This window comes from Falco peregrinus, chromosome 14 (genome assembly GCF_023634155.1).
Source record: "Falco peregrinus isolate bFalPer1 chromosome 14, bFalPer1.pri, whole genome shotgun sequence".
NCBI classification, from domain to species: Eukaryota; Metazoa; Chordata; class Aves; order Falconiformes; family Falconidae; genus Falco; species Falco peregrinus.
The window spans coordinates 13,442,897-13,465,543 of record NC_073734.1 but is presented as its reverse complement, the minus strand read 5'-3'; the positions used below and the strand labels follow the sequence as shown (position 1 = coordinate 13,465,543).

Here is a 22,647-nt window from a genome sequence, read left to right as displayed (position 1 = left end):
CTTAACCAGTGTAAAGGATTTGTAGATTCCAGTGGTTTCTAAACATATCTTGACCACTTAAAACAAAAAGTAATGTATCAAGAGCCAGCTATACAGTATGAAGACCAAGCTGAGACTTGAGTTGTAGAACAAGTCATTCCAAGGATCTTTGAAAGTGGATGGAATACAATTGTTTTAGTTCCAAAAAGGTGAGGGAATAGCCTAGAGATTTGCTCAAAGCATGGCAATCCCACTGACTGTTGGTTTTCCCCAAAATAAAAGACTATTCATTGGTTCTAATTCTTTCAGATCCGTCAGAAGCCGTTATGCCTCACAGTTATGTTGGCTGATTCATGAACTTCTAACTCTGCAAGATACTCCTTGAGTAGACACTTTGGAGAGAACCCAGTGTACCACCCTTCCATAACAAAGCCTTCTGCAAGACACACTATACATCTATTTTTGTTCTAAAAGTGCAAGAAAGGAAGGAAACAAGGTTTTCCAAGGAGACAGCTCCATCATACTTTTATATCACGTCTGACACGTTCCAAAGAGAAAATTACCTAGTATCCTGATGTCTTTTCAATATTGTTAAAATATTAACAAAGGATTTGAGGAATAATTGCAGGGGTTGCCGAAATGTCTATGAATAACCCAAGCAGAAAGCGAGAATGGCAGCTGTAATGCGTGCAAACAAATTATTCACATTCAGTCCTGGATAACTAAAAAAATATTGTAGCCAAAAGTACTTTTTTCCAACTATGTCACAGCAACCAAGTGCTTCCCCATATAATAATGAATTCATCCTTACATTTCCACACAGAAATTAGGAACTACTAGTAGCATAAAGATCTGCTAGAGAGGAATATTAAGTAACTTTTCTATGTCTGCATTTGGAATTCTCTGGTATAACACAGATTTCCAAGTCTCAGACCAGAATCTTAATCATGCTTTATACAAAACCTTAACATGAAAACAGCTTTAAAATGCTCAAATTATATCATCTAAAAGATGAATTTAATTAAAGAATGTGCTGCCTTGTACCCAAAATACATTTCACAATCACTTTAGTAATTAGCTTTTCTCTACACAAAACATCCCTGTTTTTACTGTAGTAGTTCTGGGACTTTCCAGGTCTGCCAGAATATTATCTTTCTTGACTAATATAATGGCTGGAATACACTGGATAAGAGAAGACACGAAGTATCAGATCTCCCTTGAGCGCTGGCCTAACATATGGTTCTGCAAATTTTGGACCATGGCGTTTAGGATAATTTGTTGAATATTCTTAAGATGACTGCTCTTCCACTATGTGAGAAAGAGGTTTTTTCCTTATCCCTAAAATGACTGTCTTCTATAAGCGGTGATTCACTGAACTAGCCCTGAAGCTGCCTTTGGAAGCTCAGTATTCAAAAACCATCTGTGCCAGCAAGTACCAGGAGAGGGCTTTCACTTGATATTTAAACAAATTATACCCTCAGATATTTCAAACATATACTCTATATTTATGTATTTTGGGATACTAGCCATAGGTCTTGATGGAAAGCCAAATTATTTAATTATTATTATTATTAAATACAGAAAAATACTTACATTTAACCTCTACACTTTAATTCCATAGTAAAAAATGAGCGACTTTGCAATATGCAAATTCTGCATTCATGCCACCTTAGCACTACAAATATTTAACTTGTAAAGCTACCTGACCAAGTCTTGTGGTGGCGAATGGTTTTTCTTAAAGCTTTAACTCTTAAAGTTACATGAAAATATCTATTTCAGAACAAAAACAATTTTTAATCCTAATTCTTAAAAGACTTGCAATTCAAGAAAAAAGTTTGAAAAGGTGAACTGAATAGATTCAAAATCCTTAAGATAAACAAAAGCAACTCAGAATTTATTACTTTTATTCTGACATTAGACGTGCTTAAGGATATAGACTAAAGACCTTAAAAGTTTGCTGTCTTCCCCTTCCTGTATATGTCATCCATCATCCTATCTTTGCCATCCACTGCTGTGTACCGATACAAGCATTATCAAGACCCACACAGCAAATAAGAATTAGACAGTACTGCTGCTAAATGCACATCGTTCAGGATTACTAAGCACCAAACTTGATAATCATGTATTAAATTCCAAAAAGCAGTAATTTTTAAAGATATCCAATAATTTTGTCTAGAATCATTAAATAAATGAAAAAAAAATCCTATAAAATTCTGCAAAGGCAGTATTTTCAACTCTGCAAGGCAGAGAAGCTGAATTCTTCCAAAGGTATCTGATTTCTCTTTACCCCTTCTCTTTCACTCTTGATCTAAACCACATTATAATAATAAGCAGGCTGAATTACTGATGAGCTGTCGGCTGCTACAGAGGAAGCTGTGTTTCTAGCAGATTATCTAAAATACAAGACGACAAGAAAGGTACCAAAAGGAAAGCAAATGAAGAGCAGGTGATCTCAAGTTTGCTGTCTCTTCCTTGTAAGTTCCTTTTCCAGTGCTCACCAGGCTCTAGGCCAAACTACTTCAACACGCTAAACTGAAACTACTCACTTTTTGTTGTTGTTAGGTTAGTTGTCTGCCAAACTGTCAAATGGAATGGTTAGCACAGGGTACTGCACAACAGGTACAACAAGAGCCAGAGCCAGTGACAGGGTAGTGGCAGGAATGCACTACTAGGGATTGGCATAGTGATCACAGTCAGATTAGCTCAGGCTACTGTGTAATCTCAGTCTGAAAATTAGCTACACATTTGGTGGAAATATTATTTGAGGATGTCTAGTGCCTGCTCATCCAATTTTCTATAAAATATGTTTTCCTATTTTTTGGAAAGGATTTTTTAATATGGCTGCATGGAGGAGCAAATCAAAGAACATATACAATGCAAAAATAACGTAATTCCAAAACTGCTCATTTTCCCTCTGCCAAAGTAAAAGTAATATAAAACCCCAGCCATACCAGTACAGAAGAGGCAAATGTGGGCTTGGCCTTGATAACTTAAGCTAATCCTGCCATCTGAAAAAAAGTCGATTCAGCTATGGCTTGAAAACAAGCAAAGAAGTCCAAATAAGCCCTGGCAATGTGAGACAGAGAACAAGTTTAAAGAAAACACTCTTGAACAAAGTGCTGGCGGAAAAATATTTGCAATTATGAGCACAAGCTTTTTCACATTTATGAAAGCTGTATAAGAGCTGTTTCTCTGTATACAACAAACAGTACTTGATCACAGAAACACTAAGCTTTTCCATCAACTTTTTCTCTTAAGGAAAATAACCATCACTACTCTCTAAATTGACCTCCTGCTCAGATCAAAAGGGTATTATTAAAAAGATCCAATTTCCAAAGAGAAATTATGAGCTAGTATTTCTGTTGAACCAAGAAGTTGGATTGAAATCCAACACTTCTCATTGAAAAAATGGCCAATGCAACTAAGTATCAAGAAGAGTTAGTTCAGGAAAGGAAAAAAAAAAAGCAACATGCAGGGGTGGGATGATTTGTAAATGACGTATCTTTGGATCAGCAAACATGCAGTGTCCCAGCTGCAACAAAAGCAGACATATATGCCAAAAAGATTAACGAGCAAACCAGCAACTTCAATGACAAAAACAGGATGTCATGACAAAAAAAACCCAAAAAACCCAACACCAAAAAACCAGGGCAGGCCAAGAAAGCTCTTGCCAAGTCAGACCTTGGAAACACAGATTATCAGCAGCAAGGACTTAAGAAGCTTAGAAATTGCTTGGAGAAATCAGAGGGTCATAGACCATAGTGGAAATCAAACATCTGGAGGTGGAATTGGGCTAAAGGGATGTCTGCAAGACAGGACATAGTCTTATAATAGTTTTCTGTGTTGTTTATAATCTCCACAAATCCAAAGAAGAGAAATCAGATGTCTCAGGCAAACAATGCAAATTTCCAGTACCTTTTTAGTGAAACATTTCTTAGTGTACTTCTGTATAGCAGCCCTAATAAGTAGCTCAGAAGAGTAACAGAGGGAGTTTCTAGCAGCCAACTTGCATGACACAGCTTCTACAATACCTTAGATCCTATCCCCAGAACAGACATTGAATAATCCAGATACAGTATCCAAGTCCTTGAAACCAGCTTGCAGCCAGGCACCAATGTGAGCTGGCCAGGATGGTTAGAAGCTAGGAGAGGGATGGGAGCAATTCAGTCTGAACTGGCAGAAGAGCCACACAATTCATGGCTCCAGGAAATGCACATATCGGCGAAAACTTCAAGGATAATTTGTCAACTGAATAACACAAGTTCAGCAAAACTTGGGCTAGGGGACCAACAAAAGGAAGGAAAAATTTTCAGAAGTCTTTGGAATTTGCCACAGACTTTCATGTCTCCTTGAAGCACTATACCAGGAGAGTAAGGAGCTGAGAGAGAGAGAAAGGGGAGCTGTTCACCATAATCCAGGCAGACATATAGCTCTGAATAAAATGTTTAATTGAAGGTGGCCATGGTTTGGTTCATCAAACTACAAAAGCTTACAAAAGGATCCTTTTTTTAAAAAGCGGCAATACACAATGAAAATTAAATTCCAATACTTAGAAGAAAATATTCCTTTGGTCAAGAAAAGACAAGCAGGGAATGTACATTTGTTAAAATCTGAACGGATCCATGCATTATTAGAAGGTTCAAAGTATTTTTAAATTAATTTTGTGTGAAAGCCAAAGCTATTGCTATACAGTTGAGCTTCTAATGAAAGCTTCTTTTGGCCTGTTGCTGCAGGATTTCTTACAGATGCATATGAAGGAGAACAGATTTTTTACTGTATTTAAGACAAGGAGGGAGACTGAAAGGAAGGGAATGTAACAGGAAAACACAAAACCCAGGAAGCTCCCTTGGTCTGAAACCAATTTGACCAGAAAATGGGAACACCTCTGACATATCCGAAGTTATAAGTCAACTTTAGACTATAAACAAGACTCACTTCTGTTCCTAGCTCAGCTAATTCCTTAGCACTAATCTTAGCACATGAAAAGAGAGAAAAGTCAGATAAAAGCGATCCAAAATGGGAAACAAAAAGGCCTTTGGAAATGCCCTGCATTTAGACAGTCAAATGTCTGAGCCAAAACTGTTAGTCAGTTAGTAAAAACAAAATGTTTGCATTTTCTTCAGAACGCACATATAATGGGGAGAATTACTTTGACTCCTAAAGTGTAGGCATATTTAGGAGAAACAAAAGAAGCCCAACTATTATATCCATACTAAACACCACAGTACTCTTACAGAGTTATGCAAGGTAATACAACCATGTTACCTTGGTTCTCCACCTTGGTTAATATATATATATCTCACGCTTTTGACGATTTTGCATTCCACTGTGTAGTATAGCTACTTCTCCACTTAAGATAACAGGAGAATCACGCTAACAAATCCAATTCTACTTCTAGAGCACAGTATTCTTATTAAAATTACATAAAATTTAGCATGATTACAAACACATCTTTGCAGTTGCAGGGGACAACCAGCCATTCCGTAAAAAGCTTTAACACATTTTTGTTACAAAACCACACTTACTGGTATTACTACAAGCTCTTGGTCCAAACTGTAAGCAAGACTACAGTTATGTTTTTCTGGATATTCCTTCATGCCTTACTGTTTTTTCTGTTTTTCTTTGGGTTATGTCAAGGAGAAAACCAGTATAAAAGCAGTGAACAGTTCAAAGGAGAGACCCACACCACAATTAGCTTATTTTTAGAATACTCTTTAGTTATCTGTTGAAAGTTCACACTTGCAAATACAACTAAGAGAAGATGTCATTTTAACTGCAGCAAGATAAACTGGACTCACAACCCTAATTTAGTCATATAAATCACCTTTTCCAAGTTACACAGTTCACTGAAATTATCAGCATGTAGCATCTCTAGTTATTCCTACCAGATTTTGAAATAATAATTTCTCTTAGTCTGTGTATAGACATGTACCTCTCCTCCTACGGTAAGCAGTCCAGGCGAATCAAGCTTCCGTTTCTTCCGGGGACCGATAGCTGCCAATGCAGTTAGATTGGCATCCCTCTGCCTCATTTGTGCAAGTTCTTGTTGTTGCATCTATTAGAGAGAGAAAAAACCTCTATTTAGTTTTTAAGCTGTTGTCACTTCAAAAGTTGTTCTCAGACATGCAAGCATGAGGTGAAAGTCACACATGAGCAATCCCCAACAGTACTTCACTGTTCCTAGAAATACCATTTTAGCAGCTCAAGTATGCAGCCTTGCAGTGGAGTAATAATGAAGATAAGAAGTTCTCTTGACTTTCCACAGGATTTCTGCTTCCAAGTAACTGTTTTGGAAAACCACCCTTATCCTTAAGAACTGCCTTAGCCCATAAGTACTATACTATCCCTACACACCTCTAGTTTAAGACTGATATGAAGAGTGTAAACACCAATTCAAATCCCCAAAAAACCTCAAACACTTTCTTTCATTTACTTTGAATATTTCAAATATACTTGGTATTTGCTTCCAAAAATAATCATATCTAAATTAATAAAACATCACTACCTAAATGTTAGCAGAAGTTAATGCTGACAAAACCCCCCTACAAACCGAATTCATAACTGCTTTCTGGCATTGGTCTTTCAGTAACAACACATTGGACTAGTTTCACGCTAAGAAAAAAACCTGCCAGCTGCATTATGTACCACACTACAGAAAATAAAGAAAAATACTCTGGCCACCACATGATGAAGAGGTAAGATTGCCTATTCATTATAAACTGTAATCCTTTTAGAGAGTTAATAAGAGACATATTCCCATGAACAATACTATACTACTTTAATACATATTCTCATCATCAATTCTACACAAGAATAATTGATTAGGTAATGCAGCATATGATTTTAATTAGAGAAAAGTATTTATAGCTCTTAATAATATTTTTTTTTATTTCAAAACTTTGGGTTTGCAAAATCCTTCAATAAATTCAGAGGAAGTGGTTGTTTTCTAATCCCGCTGTTGTCATACTTGTTTCCACTTCAACAGAAACACACACAATGCTACTTCTCAAGAAGTAGCATTATTAACCCTCAGTAGGGTTAATAAAAAACACTGTATGATACAGGCAGAATTCTTCATTAAAATAAAACCGAACTGATGAGTTTAGATAGAAGTGTCTCTGCCATTACTTACATGTGAGCTGCACTTACAAGCAGGGCCTGAACTATCCAGGCCAATGTTAAAAGGAAAGGAGGTTTAAACAACACAAGTACCGATGTATGGTATCTTTTCTCCATTGGTATCTTTTCTCCATTCACTTCTGCCTAGAAAAAGCAGGCCTGCTTCATGCATCCTAATTAGTGCATTTTCCAGGTTTATTCGTTTAGCATCACAACATGTTCTCATTTTTTCAGAAAAAGCAAATTCAGTACAGTTAGAGTTTGAAAACCCATTTTTCATATTTTTATGGCATGTGTTTTGTAACTCCACTTATTATCATAACTTCAATATAACATTATCTACAAATACACATCTCATTTTTCTACAGGATACAAGAATCTCCTAAACACAAAAAAGAAATGTGGAAAAATATCTAAATAATAGTGCAAAGGTCTATACATACTTCTCTTTGCCAACTCATATTAGGTTTTTAGCTCAAATATCTTTGGCTCTCTTCCAGATTAAATGCCAGTTAGACAGACCTGCCCGCTTACCCTTTCAAGGTAGATAGCAACAGTGGTGAGCTCTAATCATTTACAAAGGTCATGATCGGAAGCTAGCCCGTAAGCAGTCATTTAAAATTCGATTGATCCCTATTTGTAGTCAGGGAAAGAAAATGGACATTTCAGCTGTATTGTAATTATGAGGCTTCAAGGCAACTGTAAATAGATGTGCAAATCCAGATACTGGCAAATACCTTAGAGAAGAAATTATTACTATAGTATAACATATATCCAGGAAAGGTTGAAGATAAAACTGCATATAAAAAAAGATCAATCATCTTTTTGCTAATTTGCCATGCTTGCCAGCCTATAAGGGTTATCACAATTATCAGAAGTCTGATGAATATTTAAGCGAGGGCCAACTGGCTTAGAGTGATCCCAGACGAAGTTGTAAAGTGGATAGCTTCACAGAATAAAAAATTTTGCACTGGAATAAGTATTCGTTTCCTGGGAGGTGCAGGTCAGAAATATAGTCGGATAGATAACTGGTACCACGCAAAGGTTATTATCCAAAGTCACCATTTCCAAACCAACAGTAAGCTAATACTTACTTGACTCTTTGTACTACCTGTACTGCAATACACAGTGATTGTTTCAACACTTAATAGAAGCACACAGTGCCTCTGAGAAGTTGCTCTAACAACTACAATTCAGTATTTTTCTATTATTGCAAAATGCAAATATAAAGCAAAACATGTCATTTCTCTAAACTCCACATAATGGGAGAAATCCTGCTCTCCCTTCGAAACCTGCACAGTGTCTGATGCTGTTTTACCAAGAACACATGGAATAGATTCAGGACTCTGCAGAAGGGTTTGCACTCGTTTCTTCCTCAGGTTCTTTGCCCTTTTTTTTTATTCAGTGAGAAGAGCTCAAGATAGTTCTTGATATCACATATTAATTTTTCACAAGAATTAATATTCTTTGTTAGCCTAGCACTGACTGCCCAAACAAATGCACAACATTTTCAACTACCTGTAATTCGGTGCGTGACAGGACACCTGGCTCGGCAGGCAGAGCCAAAGGCACTGGGCGCTGCTCTACTGACACCGGGCAAATACTGGCAAGACCTTTCCCTTCGCTTCCCTGCCTGTGCCTCTCACCCTGCTTCATGCAGCTTGTCTGTTTAGCCCATAAGCTCTCCAGACATGGATCCTCCTCTACTACATGCCTTACTTACAGCCTAGCCCCTGTGGGACTAATAGACACTACTGTAACACAAATAAGGAACGTGCTGCCAGGTACAAAAACACAATATAGGTTCTGTCACTGGTTTTACAGTACACACCTTGAGACACTACAGCAGAAAAGAACAACCTTCGTATGTAAACCTTAATGAATGTTGGTCAAAAAATACAAAACAGATCAAACACATGCATCACCAGTAAGACCACAGTATCCTGACGTGTTATAAAGCAAGGGCTGAAGCGCTGAAACACTCGACAGATACTGAATTACACAAATTCTCATCAGTCTTTTAGAAATTAATTATAACGGTGGTTTTTTTCTTCCAAAGCTCATCTGAAGGCAGAGCATCATAAAATTATATTTTAAAATAATTAAAAAAATTACAATCCTGATACTGATTACCAAGAGACGCCTTCATCTTGCAGCGGTTAGTGTACATCAGTTGGCTTAAGGGAACATCTTTGTACACACGCTATTAACTATCGATTTGTTTACAATAAAACATCTTTGTAGTTATGGATACTTAACTATCAAGACATTTGACAAGATTCCTGGATGTCATTTAACATCCCGGAGCAGCCTAACCACCACTGTTGGCTTCTTCATACCCCTGTTCCAACTTCCTCTTATTTCCATCTCCAAGTCACATACTTCTGGTTTTTCATACACTACATCAGATTATCTGTACCAGTCTCTTTCCTACCTTATCATCTGACTCATTAAAAGTACTATCCCCAATCATAATTTTTGTTCAAAAAAACCCACCACAGCAGTGTCTTGCCTTTGGTTCAAAACAAGGGGACACTACCTTTCATAAAGACATTTGCACTTGCAATGTGGCTGCTAACATCTGATTGAACAGGAGCTTTTAAAAATTAATGCCACAGAGATACAAGCTGTTTTTAATAGTCATAAAACTTGATATGGTTATTGCAGGTATCTTGCAAGAAGATTAGGAATAGCCAAACAGTTTTGTGGGAGTTGTGCAATTAATGTACGTTTAATTACTCTGCTTTGGTGTCAACAGAGATTGCTTTCAAGAAATACCTCTTGTACCACCAGCTGCCAAATGCACATCCCTGACCAGTGGAGGCTCTTCTCCCCAGTATACTCTTGCACCATATTCTCTAGGTCAAGTGGAAATGACTTTACAACCAGTTTTGCATACATAGTTCCAAAGTAATCACTCTTTGAATTCTCAGCACTAAGAACAATGTGAATTAAATGTAGCTATCTTCAATGCTCTGAAATTACTCTTAAAAGTACCTGTGAAACTAAAGCTACTTAAGCCTCTTACTTTACAAACTCAATTATATTTTAAAGTAACAGAGCAGCCCGGTATTACAATACAGTTTATCTTCTAACCAAGGCAGTTAATAATTTCTGGATATTTAAACAAATGATGCACCTATTAACATCTATACATCCTGATAAAACAAATACATTTCCTGTTTATTAACATGATGTAGCAGATACAAATCTAACTCACTACATCAACCAACAAGACACAATTGTTTGACAGCTGCATTCATTCACACTCTCATTTTCATACTGGACTGTTGACGCAATATCATTCTTTAACTTGCCTTCATCACAATTGATACCAATATATTTATCAAAAGCATATTAAACTTTTGGCTCTTTGGGAAGGAAGCACTGCGCCATTCAGAACCACACTAATCAACAACAATTAACTTTTTTGAAAGTCAAAATATTTATCTAAACCACACACAAATATTCCAGTATCTTATACAAGAAAAAGCTTACAAATAAGATGCCATTCCTTGCTCCTTATCTGATCCCGATTTATTTTTAGCATGCCATTTACTTACGGAGAGGTATTTGGTTACTTAATGACAACTTTAAGTTAAAGAGAACCCTTTGATGAAAAAGTACAGTGTAAGAATTAAGCACCAGTATTATTTCACACAATTAAATTTTCTTCTTTGTGATGGTGGCATAATATTAAAACCACAGAAAGAACACTACTTCACTATTTTAATAAAGTAAAGCTAACAACAGAGGTGCTAAAATTGTAGTTTGTTTTCCTTAAATCATTATTTGTTATGATACATTTAGGTATTTCAGAAAGAAGTGCCACAAGCCATATGCCACAAAGACGACACCCATATGTCTATCTGGTATATCAACATTAGATCTTAAAATCTAGATTTAATAATGTCTGAAAACCAAGAATGTATTTATTCAAAACATGCTTTGCAAATAAATTTCGCAACCAAGAAACCAAGCATTTACTTTAAGCCTTTTTTCACTTTAAGACTATTCTGCACTACTAGCCATTGTGAAAACAGTCATTGAGACACTAACAAATAAATACACGGTGTGAATACATGCTCAGTGATTTTTTTTTTCTTTTTAGATTTCTACTTCCACTGGCCATTGTGACAGTCCACACAATTGGAAGATACCGACTGTTTCATGAATGAGTATGGTTTCATTTTCAAGATTTAAGAACTAAATCCCCCATCCATTACTGTAACTAGTATCATAATAACCACAGAGAACAGTGAAGATTATTTCCCACTTTTCAACAAAAGCAACTAAACCAAGAGTAAATTCAAGAAAGTTAGGCTAGAGGAATAAATTCTATGGATTTGTTCACGTTATGCATTTTGTCTGGAAAGACAACTGTCAACAAATGCTGGATGCCTGTTATGAACAACTACAGATCTCAAGTTGAACACCTTCTCCAACCCAGAAAATTAAATGGCCTAGCAGTGGCTGTGATCTGTACTGTCAATTGAGGATTATTCCTCTTCAGTGAGCATAAAAGTCTGTTAACATCAGCTATGCCAACATTCCAATCCTGCCTGCTCACCTGAATCCACAGGAAACGGGAATGTCAAGCAGCAAATGAGGCACTGCACTACTCATCGGATAGACAGGACTTGTTCAAAAGCACGAGAAAAAGCATCTTGAAAAGGCGACGAAATGTGGTCCAAATGGAGGGCAAACCCTAAATGAACTGAAATTAGCTTTGTTTAAAGCAGAGATACAGATGAAATATGGGCCTGAGCTGCAGCTAAGAACTGGACTTAGAGAAATTTCCTTCAATGTGAACAAAAAATAGGCTGACAAGTGGAACACTTAACAATTCAAAACTACATATAAATACTTGAAAAATAAAAGGGAGAAAAGGGAGTGGCATCCCACGAGAGAAAGGTCAAGGAGATTTCTATGTACAGGCAGAAAGGAAGAATATTTTTTGGCCTGAAAGAAAAATAACTCAGTGACAGAGACACAGAGATGATTGTAAAGATAAAGAAGAAGAAAGAGCTCGAGGAAGTAATCGAGTATGCTTAGATGCTGTCAATACAGGATTTGATAAGGGAATAGAGGTTGACTTGTAAGTTTATGTGGTCACAGAGCCAACTCAGCACACAAAGAACTAGATTTTTGGCTACTTACAGCTCCCAACATAGTACAGAAATACCACCTAAGAAAAGAACAGAGGACAGAGAAGAGGCTAACAGCACAACAGAAGCGATAAATATCGACAAGACTGTAAACTGCAATCAGGAATGAAGACGACTGGGAACGAGCACCAAACAGGAAATTGGCAAGGGAGAGTGCTAAATGGCAGAAACGTTTGATGAAAGCAAGATCATATAAACAATGATTTCAGCATTGATTTCTAGCCAATAGGCATCAATGGAGATCCCTCCTAATTCTGTTTGCGATGGATGGCTTAATTCCTGATAACAGGGTCATATGCTGGGAAAAGCTTGTCTTAATTGATGGTTCTGCAACATAGATCTATCAGTCTCAGACAGTGATTACACCCCCTGGAAAAACATCTTTTTTGCTGAGGAGAACTTGAAATGTGGCACCATTACACACGTCCTAAGATGCCCACAACAGAAGGTGCAATTAAAAAATGAAACTCATTTAAAATGCTGGCAGTAACCTCAACAAGTCCAGGGACAATGATCAAGAAGGATTGGTACATCACTGAACTTCAGAGAGAGAGTCTTGAAAAACTGATAATGTCTGCAGAACACCCATGCCATGCTCCCGCCTCTCTTTTGCATTACTGAAGTCTCTAAAGGTCAGCAGGACTCCTACAGCAGCAGCACGCTGGCTGGTAAGGAACTGGGCCAAAGTAGCTAACGTTTAGGAGTGTCACTGTAACAGTACAACACCAGAGAAATTTTACATGTGTAATAGGAAATCACACACTGAACACACTTTGTTAGACTTTTAAACATGCACTGCTCTGCCAAATTATATCTGGTTTTCTTCAATACGAAGCTGCATGCTGCTTCTCCGCAAGTGTTCTCCCACAACTTGGTACAAGCTGCAATCATTCACTTGCAATGGCTGTACATCTATTTGAAGTAGATCAAGATTTTACTTTACTGAAAAAGGTGTGTGTTGGTTTTTTTCTTCTCTCTTTCTCTTTTTCTTTTTTCTTTCCCAAACGCTTTTAACAAGAGTCGAAAATTATTGCACAGTGTTTGAAAAAAATCACCCTGGGCAAAGACTAAGCTGGGAACATCTCAGCCCCCCAAGATGAATGTTTCTCAAAATAATGAGCATCTCAATACTGTTCTGGAACCCTAACTGGGGTACTTTTGACCAAGTGTCTTTCCTATAATAGACATTTGTGTTTATTACATCTAATTTCATTATGTTTCAGAAGTTTACTCAAATTTTCCATTAACATTTGCCCTATTACTTTCAACATAATCTACACTGAACTTCTGATTATAGAAAATGCCAGGTGCATCCTGCCTTTCATTTTTGTTTTTTCCCTGAGAAAAAGCCTTAATTGTAGTTTTCTCCAGACATGTACATTACCTAGCTAAATGTGATTTTTAAAATAATCATCAGCAAACCTACAATTTTATCTCCTTACTACTCAAGACCACATGTTGTCTGAACTGATTCATATATATATTCACACTTGGAGTTTTAATTTTCTTGGAAGTCTCTTCAAAAGCTTACTCATAGCTTACAAAAAAATCAGAAACATGACGAATTTTGAAAGTGATTTTTTAAAATCTTGTATTTTTTTTAATATACTTTGTCCCTAGTACTATTTTATTCCCCAAATAGTTTGACGTTCCTACTCCACTAGTCCCCTTAATCAACTAACGCTCTGTATGGGTATCTATGAACTTCTTTTCGTTAATTCTGTATTTTCTTGGTTGGTTGCCTTTCTGATTTTCCAAATACAATGCACTATTTTGGTTTAACTTAAAATCATTCATTTCTGCAACTGCCCGATCATCTCAAGCCACATATTCCTATCTGTAGTAATACAAAGCATAACAACTTTTTTTAGAAACATATCCCTCCAATTCCTCTGAAGATTCTGTAACAATGGATTTTTTTGTCCTTTCAGTAACCATAATCATTACATTTCTTCAATCCTCAAAATCTGTTGTTGGAGCTCCAGCATATTTTGTCTGGTTTTGGCTATACTGTTCCTCAAACAACTTCCCTCCAGTAGCACCAGTTCCAGGCTCTTCCAAGCTGGAGAGATGCCTATTTTAAGCCTTTATATTTCTTAGGTCCCATAATAGTGTTTGGTAGATTTGCGAGCCAAATCCAGATCATTCGAGCAAATGGTTTCTGAGGCACAGACATGTGTCAGGATCAGCATTACTAGACCTGGCAACTTTTCTGGATGCCAGTAACTTGCCATAGGATCAGAAGAAGTTCTGGAAAAATTTCCCTAAGATATGTTATTTTAGTTTTTGTTATCCGTCTCAATTTTATTTTGGAGCAATGCAACAATGGACAATTACAAATCTTCTCAAGCTGTTCTTCAAAGGAAACGACACATACTCATACAGTATAAATTATGAATAGTAAGAACACCAGTCAAAAAGCTTGATGGCTTACCCACAGGCTCCTGAATTCAGGTGCAAGCAACAGAAGAATATCCTCACTCTTGGGGCACTGGTGAGAAAGACTGGGTAAGATCTTTTCCCAGGCCCTCTGGCAATGTAAGTGGGGTTTACGATCCTCCCAAGATTTCTAGGATATTCTCCTTTCTCCCCTGATGTGAGACACTATGTGAGGGCCCCAAAACAGATGCTTTAATGAAGATTAGGGAATATAAAATACAGTGAAAACCTGTACAAATGACAGTTATGTCTAGAGTGACAGACTAGTTACAAAAGGACGCAAACTTGTTGAGCCGTGGTTTTAGTTAGGCAAGTCTGAAAGAAACACTGGTACAGTGGGAGCTAACTCAACTATGAGAAGTCAGAAAATGTGCTTTGCTTTTTTAAAATCATGCACTGGAAAATATGAGGGTCAGATGAACCTCACAACTGAGCTTTCTAGCAGTTCCCCACAGTTGCAGATGGAGTGCACGTAGTAACTCCCAGAGGCTATGCTGTCCACTGTAACACTGTATTAAAGGTTGTACTAGATCATGAATCAACTGCGCTATTTTTCAGATGGTGAAGTTTCCCTGAAATAAACATTTTTGAAAATACCCTTTAAAAAATCTTACATTGTACCTGAGTAATACAGCAGCTACTTGGATAGTGAAAACTTTCCATGGTTGCTACAACTTTTTGTTGGTACCATGAGCCTCCGATCAAGAATTTTATCTGCACTATCTTCTCCATGCCTCACGAATTTTGATAGCATAGCATGGCCTCTTTGTTATTTTTATTTCTATTCCCACCTCTGGTACACACTGGAAAGCTGAAGTAATTAAGAACCAGTACACCAGAACTGTACCAAAACCATGGGGAAGGTGCGTTCTTGGTGACTATATCAATGGAGTCAATTGAAGATGTGATATACGTAGGAAAATCTCAGCTTTGTGGAAGTGAAGAGCGACAGTACGTCATACCATAAAATCTCAAATCAGCCTGAAACATTTTCCCCATATAATTATTTCTATTTTTTGGTAAAATTTCTCTGCCTATATGCCACTACCACAAAATTTCAGAGTAGCGGAAATCTTAAGTGCATTTAAAATACTAGTTAATCAGAAATTCTGGTAAGAGCCTTTATTAACTAGATTATTCCACAAGAAAATGCCCGGATTTTGACACCAGTCCTCTAATATTCTTACGGGAAATCTGCATCTTGAAACTGCCAGCATCATTTGAGGAAATGAGGCAAACGTAGCAATCTACTAAAAATCATTTGGCTGTAATAAGTAATTTTAATCAAATAGTTAGAGAGAATGGCATTGAAGTTAATTTCTGAAGTGTCATAAACAGATGGGAAATGTGGAGTGTAGAGACTGGTTGTGCACTTTCACCGCAATATCCTTTTTTGCAGTCTGGATTGTGGTTTGATCAAGTCTAAGTGACATGACAAAAACAATTTAATTTATTCTGAAACTATATTCAACTAAAGAATACACAAAATAGCGAGTATGCTACTCTTTTCGAAAGTGAGATTTGAGGCAGAGCAATATCAGGAACAAAAATAGCCAGACACCCACCTTCTTCTCCCCCTTAAAAGTTGTGGTGGTAGTACTGGGGGTTCACTTGCAAAATGGAAGTTCCACTGGGGATGCAAAACAAGCTTGAAATTTAAATAATCTACATCTTTTTTATTTTAGATTTAACTATAGCAAACCCGCTACTGCTCATTTCTCCTGCAGATCAAGGGAACAACATACCACAGTGTGGGGACAAAATATTTCAAGCAATTTTTCATACACTGACAAGTTGTATATTAGGGAATCTTGTAAGTACAATACAGTAGTCATCCCCTTCTATTGATCACATATAATTTACATCTTACAAAGATGTGAATTCTTGCATTCTCACTCCACAAGGAAAATCTCAATGATTTATTCATTTCAAATAAAAAATAGAAGGTAGATGAGAAGAATTACTTCACAGGCTGTAGCTTTCTCAGGGCACTAGTGCTAGGCTCTTCTCTCGCGCTGCCCGAAGGGCCTTTGTGTGCAAGTCCCTCTAATTAACAAGGTGAATCATGCAGCAGTTCCCTAATTAGTGAACATGACAAGCCAATGGAAACAAGCAGACAGACCTGGCGTTCAGATATGGTCAACAAAAGGCACAGTAACACACCATTAAAAAAAAATAATTATATTTCATGTAAATAAAATACAAAAAGTAAGAGAACTAGAGTAATACCTAATTTTCCTTTTCATGTTTTATGCTTATTCCTCATTTGTTGCAGATATAAATAACGACACAATAAATCAAGGTTTCCAACTGCAAGTCACACCACCTCTCCAAAATCAAAGAGTAGTTATCCTACGTGAATGAGCATCTGCTTAAGGGGCATTATTTGTTTTCTCTCTTGTTTTTCTGATTTAAAGAACTGCAGTTACATTAAGCTTAGCACTTTAAAAATCCCTAAATTAATTCTATTCAAAATATTTTTTCTTGAAATGCTTTCTCACCAACACATGAAATGAGTGCAATAGTTGCACTATTATTATTGCATTATAAAAATGCCTATATTCCAAATATGTAATATTTTCTAAGTTTTGTATAAGGATAAATAAATAAATAATAAAAGTGAATAATCAAAGAAGCCGATTTGCATTAAAAAGGAAATGAGATGATCTAAAAATATACCTCCTTACATTCATCTTTTCAAGTGAAAGATTTTTAATCTTTCACTCTTCCTTCTGCTTTTCCCAAACACATTCTCCCCATCTCCAAAACAACACATGGAGGTTTCATTCACTTTCAATTTATGGCAAATTGAACCTTTGATTTAGATCTTAACAATCCTTCAATATATTACAAGTCTAAAATGTGTGTCACCAACAGCAGAATACAATTCTTCACAGAAAAATTCCACTATATTCTTTGCTCTCTATTCCTTGGCACGTTAGAGTAAGTGAGGAAAACCACAGCTTATGCCCCCCCATTACAGGTTCCTCTTCCTCATAATCATGAAAACAAGTATTTCTGACTTTCCTCTTCTAATTGGGTAAAATATCCTTACATTCTAAGACTGATGTTCAAAATACTGATGTCTAAAAAACCCCTCATTTTCCTGACCAGTCCAGTTTTAAAAATAGGGGATTAAAATACTGGCCCATAAGTAATAGTGGTTCTACATGCCTTTAAATACTCTTTTTTGGCTATAAATCTGAAGAATATTCTATTGTAGAACTGATTAACTGTTTCAAAGCAGTTTTAAAATCAGTAGAAAAATTCACAATACTATCAGAGATCACGAGCAGAATGCTAAAACCACTACAAGCTATTTGCTGTGTTCATTTTTTTTTTCCTTTTAGTACATGTGAACTTTCCCTAACTTCTCTTAGATCCCACTCAACATAACCATTCTTAGGACAGTGCAGCACAGCTTTAAACACAGGCTGAAAAGTATCCTCTTTTAACATCAAGGCACAATGGATAATCTGCTAACAACTGAACTATGATCTGCCATATGCACAGAGGAAGTATTCAGCAAACAACCTGTCACAAATGCTTATTGTTTCAGTAAGCAACTCACCAAAGGACTTCACTTTATAAAATATATTACAAACTGTGGCACACAATTTATTATCAAAGACAGCTGTAATTAAATGTGAAACTACTGCAAAGTGAAAACAGATTCAGTGCATTAGAAAGCTTTACATTCTTCTTTGCATCTTAAATAACAAAATCAAAGCGAGGAGACTTGAAATATGTGCTGAATATACAAACCCAGAAATTTAATGCAAAATCACAAAATTCGTAGTTGATTTTCAGATAAACACAGATTATTTTATATGTATAATTAAAAATATTTTGCATTTAAGTAAAAATGTTAAATGCAGCTGATAACAATAAATCCTAATTGTCCACAGGAGATGTTTTAATATGAGATTATATCTAATACCAGAGGGACAAATTCTGTTTGTTTTGAATACTGCTACTGATGTCAATAGAGTTACTCCAGAGCTACAATTGTATGACAGAGAAGAATTCAATTTGCAATACTTTGAATATGACAAGCATATACTTAAGAAGTGACAGGAGCAAAAATGCACACAGAGAGGCAAACAGGGCAAAAATAAAAACCTCTCAGACAACACAGTCAGACCATTCTCATATTTGCCACATAATCTACCACATTTTCTCAGCATTCCCGAATGTTGGCATGCCTGCTAAGGCAGACATTTCCTTGTCCATCAGATTTAGGGGGGTTGATTTTCAAATTTCAGTACTTACCAGAATCTCTCCACATAGATAGATGGACAGATGAGCATTTTTTACTCAGGAATTATTTTTAATGCCTCGGTTAAAATTACCTGAGGATATTTATGAAACGTACATTTAGGAATTTATTTCTTCTGTATAGCTAAGCAGATCACAGAAATTATCATATATTGCAACGTTCACAGAAGCATCAGTTGACAAATCTAAAAATGCATAATGTCTTAAATAACATAATGTATAAGATATTTAAATATGCATTATAATTGCTCTATATCTAAAACATAAAAAAAACCAGAGCAGAACACCATCACGTACTACCGAAATCCAGCACCTTCTACTGAGCACCACAACTGCATGCAACACACACAAAAGTTTAGCTCAATAGTGAAGTGTATTTTGCCTCTATGTAAATTCTTGACATCAAACCTTGATAAAACTGGGATTAACGACTGGTCTCAGAAAACTCTGCCAGACTCTCATGACCTTAAGTTACCTTTCTTCTCTGAGAAGGCACCTCTAGTATTCTCAAGAGCATTGTTTGACTTCTGCATCCTAAAACAACATACAAGTTTTGAACCTGAGACTCAATTAGAGAAGTTTACAGGGTTAGCTAGTGTAGCTGCATGTTCTTTAGATGTTCTCCATGCAAGCTGGAGGTCTGTATCACTTTATCTTGTGGTCACCTAGATTATTAAAAAGGTAAAATAGCTAAAAGATGCGAACAATTTATATTCTTAGAGAGGGAAAAAAATCATCCTGTATTTATGTTTTGTGACACACCCTAGCAAACAACAGATTTCCTGAACATATTGCTTAAGAAGGAAAAAATGGCAGCTGCTAATGACAGACCATTATTAAAATAGAGAACAATTTTGCTGAATACTGAATTTGCTGTTCCTCAAAATAGGACGCTGAAAGTGTTTTACTTAAACAGCAGCACATACGGTGAAGTAATAATGTATATTCAATAACCACCTTAATTATTACCTGTCATAGTAAGACACAGCAGATATCCCTATGTATTCTACAGGTACCCTATACTGGGGAGCCCATCTTACTTCTCCAGACCATAAAAATGTGCTATATTCTCACCAATCTCACTTCTACTATGTTCCCAGCAAAGTGAACATTCTCCCTCTCTCCTGTCTTCCTGTACACAATTAGCACCCCAGTTCAGTTTTTATGTTTTCCCATTTTGTGTATTTGACACCCTCCTAAAGCTTGACTTGTCTGACAAGTTTGCCAGATACAAGCACTTATTCCGGGACAGATTCTTTTTTTAAAAAAAATTATTCTTACTTTTGGGGAAATTAATAGATTTTCATGCACCTTAACATGTGAATATAGCTTTTGGCCATACAGGGTGAAAGTCAAAGCACAAGATTAAGAGACATCTTCAGAAATCTACATGGCATTATTTCTGTTCTAAGAATATAAATGTCTGTTCTGAATATAAATAGATTTACTAGTTGCGAAGGGAAAGGACCCAAAAGTGTAAGGAAGCCTACTCTGTACTTCAGATTGCTTATTTACATTTTCACATGGCTGTGCAGAGTCAATAAACCTATCACCTATAACTGCATCATACTGTTGTTCAATACGCTTCGCTTCAATCCTACAGATACAGAGATACCAGTTTTAAGGAAGCTGTAAGACTGCAGCGTACACTCGTCAGCACAAACATGTAACATACTTTCGCATTCCGGAAAATCTCATTCACATCTTACTGACCATTTCCACGGAAAACTAGAAGCTAACCACCAATTCAGGAACAATCTTCAACACTAACTGAAAACACAAGTCTTACACATCATTGCTCAACTGCCTTACAACGTTAAAAATATAGTAATACCTTTCATGTGTTTACATTTTAGAGATAATCGTATCTACCTTTAGTAAACACATACTTGAGGGAAAACCAATCATCCTGTTTACATTGTGAATGGCAATAATACATTTTATTTATTTAAAAATTACTATTACTAAAGGGGAACTATTTTTCCAGGGTATGTTAGGCAATATCTCATTATTCAACTAAGGTGATGCAATACTGTGAGACTTTCACAGGCTGACACAAAGATATTTTTTAATGACAAGACTAAACTAAAAATAGGAAATACATGCTAACACACCTTTCACGACCTCTACATGTTACTGACTAGCCTTGTAGTTTAGGAGAAGAGTGTGCATATAACCTAGCTATGGATAGAAACATTTAGTATTTGCTACAGCCAAAACTGACACTTTTTACCCTACTGCTAACCGCATTAAATATTCCTTAAAACTCTACCACAATAAACTACCTGAAAATGACAACAAAGCTGATGTTCACATTACTCCACAGTAAATACATACATATGTAAGTACATAACCATAAATTGTCACATCCCAGCACAGACAGGAGATGCTGACAAACCTTGTAGGAAAATTGCAGCTTAGTTTTACAAAGTAGATTTACAGAATCAGATTATTTCTTTGTATCTGATTTTACGATCTGCTAAATAAAATATTCTTCAAGAGATCTGTGAAAATAAATGTCCTGTGTATCTTATAAACTAGTTGGAGATTCACAGAAGTATTGCATGCACATATTTCAACTCTCAAAAATGTGCTGGCAAGGAACTTTAATATTACTCTTTTTGAAATTTTACTACTATGGTTCCAACTTGAGCTTTAACATTGCTCCCATGAACTCTTTCATCTCCCACTAACAGGCTAGAAACAGCTCACAGATTTTATGAAATGCAGCATGTTCTACAAAGTGTATTCATTTCAAACAAGGTCTTGCCACTGTAAAATGACAGAACATGCAAATACCCTTCCAGACTACAGCCGGGAAGTAGATGTGGGGACCAGGGGTTGATCTTTGTATGTGGGTCTTGCACAAAGAAGAGCCTGAAGATTTGTCAGCAGGAGGTATGCAGCTGATTGCTGATGGCCAGCTGCCTGCTGCCGGTGCAATGTGCAGCACCCAGGCTGAGTGGGCAGAGGAACAGAAGATTTAGTAGGTGCGTCTCGATCCCCTTAGGTTATATCATGTGACACGGAGCGCCCGGAGGAACTGGGGGCAGATGAAAGCTGGCAGCTGTGTGCTGCCTCAGGCGCTCCGAGGCTGCCAAACAGGGCTTACAAACATGTTAGCTCAGCGGCAGAATTAAAGCCCTCATTCAGGTTTATTTTGGAGTAAGAAACCAACGTGCATACAGAGGATGGGGGAAAACTTGCCCTGCAGGCTGAAGCCTAAGTACACCTTGACCTCTCCTTGCAAGCTTCTATATAGTAAAGCAGGCTTGACTAAGGGACCAAAACATCTAAATAATAATTTAGATTGTTGTCCAAGCAACCTCCTCAGTTTCTGACAAGCAGACACAGCTGACATTTGCTGCCCTCTACTTAATAAATAGGCAATCATATTCTAAAGTGCTATTACTTTGCCAGATCAGCAGGGAAGTAAATCTGTTGCAGTGTTCAGATAAAACAGTTACGTGATTTTTTTTTTTCCACATTCACGGCTTGCTCCATATGAAAATATCTTCCCCCCCCCCCCCCCCCCCCCTTTTTTTTTTTCTTCTGGCTGTGCCAGAGTGAGAAATTAAGCACAAGGTTGTTTCTACCCAAGGAAGACCCATATTTAGACAAAATACCATAGAGGCGGAAGGAGAACTGGAAACTCAGTCTTGAT

At 36.8% G+C, this 22,647-nt stretch overlaps 1 protein-coding gene across 2 annotated transcripts in view; it reads right to left on the bottom strand.

The window, feature by feature from the left end:
• The window catches only part of LOC106112416 (transcription initiation factor TFIID subunit 4-like), a 146,401-nt gene that overhangs the window by 39,141 nt on the left and 84,613 nt on the right, over positions 1-22,647 (bottom strand). For both annotated transcript variants that reach the window (XM_055819037.1, XM_055819036.1), the window contains exon 14: positions 5,912-6,034. In XM_055819037.1, the coding sequence (XP_055675012.1) occupies positions 5,912-6,034 (123 nt within the window). The remainder of the gene's footprint in view (positions 1-5,911; positions 6,035-22,647) is intronic.